This window comes from Crocodylus porosus, unplaced genomic scaffold (genome assembly GCF_001723895.1).
Source record: "Crocodylus porosus isolate Cpor-Errol unplaced genomic scaffold, CroPor_comp1, whole genome shotgun sequence".
In the NCBI taxonomy this organism is placed as follows: domain Eukaryota; kingdom Metazoa; phylum Chordata; order Crocodylia; family Crocodylidae; genus Crocodylus; species Crocodylus porosus.
Window position 1 is genome coordinate 82,739,985 of NW_017728943.1, and position 11,383 is coordinate 82,751,367.

An 11,383-nucleotide genomic window follows, 5' to 3' on the forward strand; every position below is an offset into this window, starting at 1 on the left:
TCCTATGACCCCAGCTGACTTCCTGCCCTTTGGGCAGGGGGCTGGACTCGATGATCTCCCGAGGTCCCTTCCATCCCTAATGTCTATGAAATCTATGAAATCTATGAAAGAAGGGAGGGCTACTCTAGTGACCCCCAGCTTCTAGCCTGAGCTACTGCAGGCATGTGCCAGCATTTCTGGGATGTCTGTCTGGTTACAAAACTGATTTAGCCTAGCCAGGATATACTAATCTGCGAAGACTGAATCAATTCAAGCTCAGGCTTTTTGAATGTCTGTCCCTAGCCCATGTGTTTAAATGTTCTTCTGTTCTGACCTCCCGAATAACACAGGTTATTTCACCCACACGCTCCCATATTGAGCAGAATAGTCTATGCTTTACACAAGCAAGACTTCTATTAACTATTGCAGCAGCAAGTACTCACACATGTTAAGCAGTTCTCACATCTTTAACATAATACATGAGAAATATATTGCCTCACTGTCCTCTAGCATGGCTTGACTATTTTAATTAAAACAAAGGAGCAAGCCCTTTCTATTTAGCTTACTAATATATTGAGCAGGTATGCAACAGAAAGACATCTCTTGGCATTAAATGCTCTAATTTTTGTCAGACATATGGCCCACAGAGAAGATCCAGTCTTGCATGATGCATTTATATGACCCGTGGGTTGTCTGCCATCTAAACTGCCATTTAAAAGAAAGGTCCCTAGTCCTTAGAAGGCAAAGAAAACCTTCTGAATGCAATTCAAGTGTAACTAATGCACTCATATCTTCCTGACGCTGCCTGAAAAAATAGCTCTGAGAAGCGTGATCTCTACTGCCATGAATCTGCCTGGAAGTGTCAGTCTTAACATTCTGTGACACACTTCAATCTCAACCTTAACTATTGCACTGCCTACCATTTGAGCATGTTTTACAGGGTTTAGTGGGAGTGAAGTGCTTTGGGAGGCAGGAATTGAGAGCTGCTACTGTGAAGGAAATGCAGAGGGAAGAAGTGAGGGGAGGCAGGTGGAGCTGGAAAGGAGGAAAAGAAAAGCAAACAAAGGGTAGAAGTGATGGCTCAAAAAGAGGGCGGATTTTTTTTTAGGGAGCAACACTGCAAGTGATATACCTCAGAAAGCAAACTACTCCTGATCATTTTGCCAGATGCCATTGACATCAGTGAGAACTGCAGTGGTGATGATAAAGTCCCAATTTTACGCTCTTAAACATAGGCCATAAATTAAGATGGAATGGAGACCTCTGCCCTGAAAGAGTGTGACCTTGGCCACTGCTTTTGTAGTTTCATTGCAGAGATTTGCTTTCATCAGTCCCTGTCAGTGGCTATTTTTAAAGGGAACAGCCATCCAACATGATAGTGCTGACTGTTCTTGCCCTCATCTTAAAGCAGAGGGAACCAGTCTTTGTGGCAGGTGTGTCATAAATTAACCTTGCACCCTCCCCAAATGCCACTTTAATCCTGTTCCCTTGTCTGATCTACTGCTCTGCTTTCTGTTTCCCTGACTGATTTTCTGCTTTGCGTTCTGCTTCCTGTCCTATCTACTGCTGTCTGTCCCCTCCCTAATCAGCTGCACGCTGCACACAGAGGCTGCTCATACCACTTATGGCACCTGTGCTGCACATTGGCCACACCTTTGTCAAAGGATCATTTAAATCCTACTAGGTCTTCTTATGACCTGTTCTGAGGAAAACTGATGGAAGAGGTTTATCAGGGGTCCAAAAATATTTGATTTGCCATCAGTTACTGAAACATTTCATGAAAGTTTAAAAAATGAACTAAACTGGGACCATTACTTAACGCAGGGGTGGGCAAAATGAGGCCCGCGGGCCAGATGTGGCCCACCAGGACATTCTATCCGGCCTGTGGGGCCCCTAAAAAATTTAGAAAATTAATATTAATCTGCCCCTGGCTGCCTGTCATGCAGCCCTCGATGGCTTGCTAAAACTCAGTAAGTGGCCCTCCACCCAAAATAATTGCCCAGCCCTGACTTAATGGCATTGTGGTGGAGAGAGAAAAATGATTATGTGATCAAATGCCTTTCTAAAAATAGCTGATTTCATGAAACTGAAAGGTCCATTGATTTCTTGATGAACTATTAAAATTCCTCTCAAATTTATCTAAATAAAAGTGTCATGAATTTAGTAAAAAGAATTAAGGGTTCAAGGGTTCCAGAAATGGCAGAAAAGCGTGAGCAGAATTATACTCTAAAGAGCAATTTCATGAAAAAGATCTAACACTTTTTTCATCTACAGTCTTTGCTCCAGACACTCACCCTGTCTGGCTTTGTCTACATGGAAAATGAAGGCAATTTAAGTGAATTCAATTAAGCTAAAGGAAACCAAGGCCATTTAGCAGGAGAGCTTTGTCATGCATCCATTGCCTGTTAATACTTAACATTTAAATACCTAAGAGCCAGAGGAGAAACCTGGACAGCATGGACACAGAATTGGAGCATATATTTTTTAGTTTCTCACTACAGTGAGATACATTGCCAGACTGAAAAGGCTATTCCCCCTTACCAGAGAATGGGTGTTATTATCCCTTGGTTGTGTTACCCAGACTCAGAAGATGATATATAAGGCTATATCTGAAGCACAGGACTGTTAAAATCATACTTACAAATCCTGCACAGTGTTCACAGAAAGTTGGCTTAAGATAGGTCATCTCCTGAAAGTTGTGAATAAATCCTGGTCCCATTTTACACTGTAGCTGTGATTTTGCTCTCAGGAAGTAGGCCATCATTTCTTCTTTGCTAATTAGACCATCTCTGTAAGAAAAATCATAGATCAAATCTATTAATACAGCATGCAACTGGGCATCATAGGATGCTGCTGCTGAAAAAATGTATGGAGTACAATATATGCACTGACAGCAATATATAAAAAAAGGCATCTGAGAAGCCAACCTTCCACTCAGAAGCTCTAAATTATCTTGTCCTTCCTTAAAGAACTAAAACTAAATTCATTGCCCTAGAGGCACTGCTTTCCCTCCTGGTGATCTCACTAATGCTAGGTTCCCTCTTTCTCATTCTTATGTTAAAGCATTCAGTTCATCTTCTTGTCAATTGACTTGGCAGGAGTTTTGTGACCAGTCAAATGTTTACTAACTGTAGAAGGCTGCTGCCCAAATTTGTTATGCCCAAAATATAGTTTTCCTTTCTGTCTGCACACATTTGCAAATATGTGTAAATTAATTTGCTTCCCCATAATAAATTCTTAAAGTTTCCCACTTCCTTTACCCCCGTAGAATAATATAAATCAGTCATCCATAAAGAGCTGTAAGGAAATAACACGCAGTGAATTTAGGAATTCCTCTCTATAAGAACATTGTTCTGGCTGGATATGTATGTTTACCTGACCTACATAACAGGGAAGATGATTTTTCTGATGGAATTGTTAATCTGGCAATTACAGGTTTAGCATGTTCTTTAAGCCAACAGACATGGCCACAATTTCAACAGGTAATATTTTAGAGAAGCTTTGCAGAATAGGTGCCTTATTCTTTTTAGCAGAGAAAGAGGTAGATCTTTAGGTCTTGTGTTCTACAGTTACTGAATAAACAGACACGATCTGACTCTTAGCTAGCATAGCAATGGTTTTATGGTGTGTCCTAAAGGGACAAGTTAGACCTGATAATCAGGAAGGTCTGGAGAAAGGACCACAGCATGGCTTCAGTTCAGCTGAGTAATCAGGATGGCAAATAGATATGGTGTGTGGCTGTGTTCTGGCACAAACACTATGATATGTGTTTGCTTGTGTCAGTGTACCTAGATAGACCTTCCTTGTAGTGTTTGGTTCTGATAACCTCATCCTGGATGTTGGAGTTTACTCTAAGGTGTAAGCTGGATAGAGAAAGCAATCCAAGATCTTGATGCATCCAGAAGGACGCAATATGATATTAGAATTGGGGTTTCATTCATCTCCAAAGTTATACCTGTATCTGTGGCAAGTAGAATAAGACCTCAGCATACATCACCTGGTACTTGGCATAATTGGGGCCTATGCTGGGCAATCTGGGTGTAGTGATGAAAGGCTGCAGTTCTGAGGCATCCTGTGAAACACCCAAGGCCTGGCAGATGGCTCTGAGTTAGTAATGGCAGGGACTGTCCTGAACCTGTCTTCTTATAAAAGCTGCTAATCTAACTTTAAGACATACTCTTTCATTGAGAATAGATGCACTAGGCCCTTCATTAGCAATGTGCTGGGCAGTGAGGTATTTTGCCTTGTATAATGATCTACAGTGTCTTTTTGTACATACCTGGTGCAAAGGGGTACAATGTCCATGAAATCAAACCAAATCAAATCAAATCCTTTTAAAAAGAACCTCTGTCCAGTCTCAGAAAAATTCAAAACATTCTGCTTGTAAATACTATAACACACCGTAGCACATTCATAGCACACCACATTTAATTAATGATCATTTTTTCAGGAAACCAAGTGTGAAAAATTTCACCAGTTCATTTCACATTTCAGATCCTGAAATTTCACTGTTTTGTAACAAATTGAGATCACGAGTATGTTTCCACATGAGACACGCAAAAATTCAGAGTCCCTTTTGCACTGACAGAAGTTATAATTTAGTGATGCTCCCTAAGAGAAGGCTACAGAAGTTGGGAGATGATCCCTGAGCTAGCTAGTTAGTGTGGAACACAAACCAAGGGTCTGCAAAGGTTGTCTGCTGTTCCACAGATAAAGCTGTTGGGTTGTTGGTTGTAGTCATGTTGGTCTAAGGACATAGGCAAGTGAAGTTCTTTAGGTAAATGTGATATCTTTTATTAAACCAATTAAATAGTTGGGGAAAAGTTCTTTGCAAGCTTTCTGGCACAAACACCCTTCTTCAGGCTTTGGGAGACTTTGCAATGTCTCCCAGTACCTGAAGAGATCCTATAGAGTCTCCCAATGCCTGAAGAAGGGTGCAAGAAAGCTTGTAAAGAATGTTTCCCCAACTATTTAGTTGGTCTAATAAAATATATCACATCTACCCAAAGAACTTTGCCTACAGATAAAGATGGTTATTCAGTTCTTCTCATTCACATATGCCTGTCTTTACTGAACCTGATGATCACCATACCTTTCACACAGAAATCTAGCTTTGTTATTTTCAGAATAGTTATCAACTGCTCCAATCCTGCACTTTAATAACATGGAAAACTGCTCCTATGTAAAGCCCCACTGAAGTGAATGGGGAGAATTCATCTGTGTGGAACAACTTGTTCCAGCGCACAGAATGATTAGGTCCACTTAAAGACAAAACCTAAACTCAGAATCTCCTGGCCTTTCACCCATGCTTAAATCCACTAAGCAATGAGAGGGGAAGAGAAAGAACCTCTTCCCCCATAAATTAAAAAATGAGGATACAACTTTTCAATGTTTCGAATACACCAACAATAACCAAAGAGTGGTGAACATTTCTGAAATCTTGTAAACTTGCTCCAGTTTTACAGAGGATTCTTAGACAAAAAAATCAAGCAAAATTTATCAGACATCAACCCCTCTGCCTAGAAACAACAACAGCCCCACCACATACTTCTGGTTAATATTATGACCAGGTGGAGGCAAATGAAAATATACAGATGAAGGCAAAAATACTCCAGAAGAAGATAAATCATTGTGAGATATGTGTTTATAGGGTGCTCACTGCTAGGTACATGGGTGTTTTATATTCCATTTTAAATCAAGCAACTCCCATATGACAAAATTAAACAATCTAAATGGACTGTTAGGTCAAGGTCCTAAGCCAGCAATGGGACAACGTGTGTGGTAATGCTACTGAGACCTATAGTCATACCAGAGATCTAACTGGACAAGTACACCTGGCAGTCAGAAGGTGTGTACTGGGGTTAGGTTCAGGCAACCTGCTGGGGAGCCGCTCTAACTATGGCACTTTACGCAAAGTGCTATGAGTTAGAGTGCCATTGTACCCTGCTGGGCTGGGAGAGGGGCTCGGAGTTTGCCTGCACTGGCACAGGCCAGAAGTGGGACGTTCCTGGACCACCCCTCTCTCTGGCCCTACCCCCCTGCCAGGTGGCAACTGTAAGCAGTGGCTGGGGAAGAAGGGGTAGAAAAAGGAGGTCTTGAGCGGGGAGAGGGAGAAGCCAGGCCCAGGCTGCACGATAGGGGGGGGCTCCTTTCCCCCTGCCCCCACCCAAGCATCTTGACAGCAGCAGAGGTTGTCGTGCTCAGAGCTGGGGCAGGAGGGGAAATGGAGACCACCCCACCTCATGGGCCCAGCCCAGCTACCCCCCACTGAGGTCTTCAGGGTAGCTGGGCCAGGCCTGCATGGCAGGGGGGTTACATTTTCCTCCTCCCTCTGATCCAGCTCTGGGTGCAGCAGCCATGAGGATACCATTTTCAAGAGTCTTGGGCAGGGGAAGGAACAGAGCCTCCCCACTGAATGGGTCAAGCCCAGTTCCCCCTGCTGGGGTCTTGTGGGGGTGGGGGGTGGGGGGAACTGGGCTGGGTTTGCAAGGCAGGGGGGCTCCATTTCCCCCCCTGCCCCAGCTCCAGGTATGGCAGCCATGAAGGTACTGCTGTCAAGATACTCACATGAAGGGCTGGGAAGGAGGAAGGGAACCCCCAACTATGTGGGCCAAGCTTGGCTCCCCCCAAGACCCCAGCGGGGGAACCAGGATGGGCCCATGTGGCAGGGAGGCTCTGCTCCTTCCCCTGAAGGGGTAGCTGGTGGGAATGTGTGGTAGGGGGCTCCCTCCCACGCCTGCTGTATAGGGAGGAGACAGAGCTTTTTTGTCTCTTCTCTGTGAAAGCCCTGGGGGTGGGACTGGGCTGGTGCTCACCAGTGAAAGCACCAGCCCAGCCCCAAGAAGTCACATGGGATGTGGGCAGATTCACCCCAAAGTAACCCTTGTTGTGCCTTAGAGCATTCTTGTCTGATACTACATCAGATGAGGTTTAACTTCTCAGTGCTCAGTCAGACTGAATGTAGATAATCCAGATGGCCAAACCTAATTGGCCAGGAATTGTGCAGATCCAGAAGTGTAACTGGGTAGTTCTGTGCTTTGCATGGCTGTTACACATGGGACAGCAGCAATACCTGAGCTGACACTGGCAGCAGCTGCTATTTTTGCACTCACCCTATATCAGTGCCTGTGACCAGTGATCTGCTCACCCCTTGCCTTAATTATTCTGTAGCTCATAGATGCAATGAAGGCCTTGTTCCAGCCTGGCTTAGTTTAACATAAATAAAAGCCATGATTTTAGTAAAATTATGAAAGTAGGATTGTGTAACATAGTGAGCATGTGGTGTAACTGATGTTGGTATGTCCTTATAATGTAAGAAAATAAATAGCAACTGGTTCACAGCACAAAAATGTAACCAAATGGGAAAAACCTGTATTAGGTATATAACTGGTGGTCAAGTTGTACAGAATCAAACTTCCATGAGCTCATCTATGAAAGAACAAATACATCAATGAATGTTCCTGAAGGAGCATTCTTCCTCTGAATCCAAGTCTACATAAACACTGTCCTTGTTGATGTAAATAAGCCATTTCCATAGCGTATCCCAATAAAGCTTTTGATAATCAGAATAATGCATCATGAGTCTCATTCTCAACCCTCTAAAATTCTCATGTAACAATTGACGTCCCTAGGTGGGCTCCCAAGTGAAACAATCAGTGTTGAAAGGTTTAAGCGACCCATGGAAAAGGGTTGTAACCTGCCCTGTGGGATAGACTGTGCAGACCCTATCAGGCTCAGGACGACCTAAGAAATATCTCCTCTGATTAGTGGGCTTGATGGAGTCAGTGGAAAAAAAAAGTGTTGGAGTCAGAAAACTGAGTCATAGACAAAACAGCTCTGAGTTTTAGGGATAAGGATACTGTAACAGGGAGGTTAGTGCTCCTGATATTTTAAGAGGGGAAAGGCTGCAGAGAGGGCTCAGGTGGCAGATTGCAGCTCTGCCCTGGCTCTGGACCACACTGTCATTCAAGATCCCAGCCCAGCTGCATAGCAGCTCCCCACACTGCCATGTGCCCTGCCAGCGCTGCTGGGGCTGGTCTCCATGGAAACCCCAGCCTCCACTATCACAGCATGGCTGCTGCTGCAGTCTCTATGGAAACTAGCCCCAGCCATGTGGGCAAGGGCTACTGGGAAATGGAGTCTGCTGCCAGTCAGATCCACCATTTTGCCCACCCCTGGCTTAGGGCCTGAGCTGGGGCAGGCAGTCTAGCCCCAGAGGCCATGGAAGGAACAGTCCCTGAGCAGGAGGGCAGCAGACAAGCTCCTGACTCATACTAGGGATACACTTCAGCCTGGGGCACTGGGATTTCTCTAGCTCCATCTCTAGTCCTTCCTCTGCCCTGCTCCGAGACTCTGGCCTTACTCCCCTGAACTAATCAGACTGTGCTGATTCCTTATAGGAAACTTGTTTTAATAGGTCCATAGAGTCACATTTAATTTTCCAGCTTCTTGGTCCCTGATTCAGCTTCTGTTTATTTCCAAGGCAGTGCAACCAGGCAAAGAGAGGTGGGATCCTATTGTGTCTATAGAGACACATACTTCCTTGTTCTTAGGCTCTCCCAGTTTTTTTTCCTAGAAAAGTATAGCATGAGAGTATAATAAAAATAAAGTAAATGAGAGTAAAATAATAATAACAATACTAATAATGACAGCAATAATAATTGTAATGATAATGATGATAATGATGTGAAAGATTCATCAAGCTGAAGTTGCTCTTCAAGTTGCTGGCTAAGAAGCCAGACACATATTTAAAAAAAAGCTGAGGTCTGGAAGGCATCTCTTCTCTTCTATAATTTTAAAAAGAAGAAAAAAAAGCTTACTGGTCTTTGTCCAGTACACAGAAGGAGTCCAGAAAAGGAAAGTTGGCAGCTATACTTTCAAAGTCTTCTTGAGAAATATAGCCATCATGGTCGTGATCATAGTTCCTAAAAACAGACTGAAAAATAGAAGGACGTGATTCTAAACAAACATAGAAGAAAGACACTGGCAACATAATGGCAAAATAAAATCCAGCCTATACACATTTATGACAAAACCACCTCTTCAGTTGTGCAGTTACACTAGTTAAATGTCCATTCTCATTAACTAGGAACTGCTGAATGGATTAATTCTATCAAATGCTAGTTACTAGCACTTCAATACTTTTCTGTTTATGCCCATTTAATTATAAGGCAAACTGTGCTGATTCCTTATAGGAAACTTGTTTTAATAGGTCCATAGAGCCACATCTTATTTTGCAGCCTCTTGGTCCCTGATTCAGCTTCTGTTTATTCCAAGGTAGTGCAACCAGGCAAAGAGAGGTGGGATCCTGTTGTGTCTGTAGAGACACATACTTCTTTGTTCTCAGGCTCTCCCAGTTTTCAGTGGGCAGTCTGTAGGTACTTTCAGTGATGGATCCAGTTTCACCCAGGAGATGAGTAGCTCTCCTCTCTCTCTGTGGGGATCCTCAACCTATGCTAAAAAAACTCTGGTGTTGTCATTTTTTTCATGTCCTTCTAACAATATATTTAGCAGAATTTATAGATTCATTGAAATCTGACAGGTTGCATCATGAGCACTTCTGCTATGACTTCAAACTTGCAACCTCTGGAGTATCAACCAGGTGCCTTACCATCTGCACCACTCAGCCTGGTCTTATCATGCTTGAACCTGATCTTGACAATGTAAGAGGAAGACATCTCAGCAGGATTCAGGGCCTGAACAGGGAAGCATCTGCCTGAACCAGCATGTCTACCTAATGGACTACAACACTGACTGTAAGTTAAGTAAATACTTCTCTTACATAAGTGGTGCAAGTAGTTGAGGACTTGCCCAGCACATGAGACCTGGGTTCTGGGTCCACTCACTAGGTCTGAACCCATGTGCCAACAGAGTGTGCTAATCACTAAACCACAGGCAAATTTAAGCCTGCCTTTACTCCCTGTGCCTCTTATCTCATTGGGCAGCCAAGAAAGAAAGCTTACTGGCTTGAGAGAATAGCAAACAAGAGGGTGTCTGAGTTTCTGGCTCAGTATGGCTGGCACTACTGTAACACTCCTGAGTTCTGGCCTCTGCTCTCAAACGGTTTATGCATTTTACCCAAAGATGCTAAATCATCACTTATGCTGATATAAATCCAACATTTGAAGTAACAGTATTATTCTAGATTACAGTTTGGTAACAGAGGTCAGGACCTAGATCAATGCAAAAGCATCAGTGCAAGTGAGAAGGGATTGTAGTTTGAATTGCACAGGATAGTATGCCAATACCAATGCTAATACACAGTATGCCTACTCCCCACTTCTGTGTAAAGTGGGTGCATGATGAAAAAAGTCACAGGAAAAAGGTGATCTGAGGAGCAGTTTGACAGCGGAGAGAGCCAGCCAGTACCCATAAGGTAGGGTGCGCTAGTGACAGAAAGCTGGAAAATGCTGGATACTGCATACACATGGCCTTTATTTTTCTGAAAGACGTTAGAGAAGTTGAGTACCACTGCTAACAATCTACCAGGCTTTAATTTCTTCTCTCTAAACACATGCACACACTCCTGCCCATTAGGGTTTTAGGCTTTTCAACAGGCACTTTCTGTTTGAAGAAACACTGTAATTAGGCTTCCTGCTAGAAGGGTCTCCAATAGTATAGTATGGGCATATATTATAGCCCTACAGGGAGGGAGTTTCAAGCAGGTAGAATATGATGTGAAGAAGAAACCTGGTTTGTGTTTTGGAAATCCCAAATCAGGATAATTCAGATCTAGGTACCATTCCATTGGAATGACTGACATCAAATTATAGACTTTGGCCCCCTCTACACCTTACATGTCTTACACAATTCCCTGGTTAATTGCACAATTATTTTAGACTGACTACATATGTAAATTAACTATCACACCTTAAAAAGGCCCAACCAGCTATAAAATTAGAGCTGGAAAATGTATAACAACTTTATATTTGGTTTCTATACAGCTTTAATTTGCATGTGTAGCAGGATCTATGTCCCAGGGTGCTCTATGCCCTTCCCAGTTGGCAATCCCACAACTGGCAAGACTCCCACCCACAGCACTACCCCATGGGTAGCATGGCAAGAAGCATGGAGAACAAGCAGGAGGAGCTTGCTCTCTTGCTTGCAAGTAGTAAAATCGACCTGGTTGGCCTAGTGGAGACATGGTGGGATGAAACTTTTGACTGGGCAGTATACATAGAGGGCTATAGGTTGTTTACAAGAGATAGGAAAGGGAAAAAAGGTTGAGCTCTATGTTAGGGAACAGTGTATCAATTCTACCTTCCAAATGGATACTGGATCTGGTGTTAGCCTCTGGGGATGACCTGGTGGGGGAGCTGCTAGTACAAAGGAGGCTAGGGGACAGTGATCATGAAATGATCCAGTTTGCTATTCAGAGAAAGGTGGGGAGGGTAACTAGCACAGC

At 43.4% G+C, this 11,383-nt stretch overlaps 1 protein-coding gene across 5 annotated transcripts in view; it reads right to left on the minus strand.

Moving 5' to 3' along the window:
* The window catches only part of RASGRP3 (RAS guanyl releasing protein 3), a 109,577-nt gene that overhangs the window by 9,752 nt on the left and 88,442 nt on the right, over positions 1 to 11,383 (minus strand). For all 5 annotated transcript variants that reach the window (XM_019549701.1, XM_019549703.1, XM_019549704.1 and 2 more), the window contains 2 exons: positions 8,799 to 8,914; positions 2,621 to 2,768 (listed from right to left, as the gene is read on the minus strand). In XM_019549701.1, the coding sequence (XP_019405246.1) occupies positions 2,621 to 2,768; positions 8,799 to 8,914 (264 nt within the window). The remainder of the gene's footprint in view (positions 1 to 2,620; positions 2,769 to 8,798; positions 8,915 to 11,383) is intronic.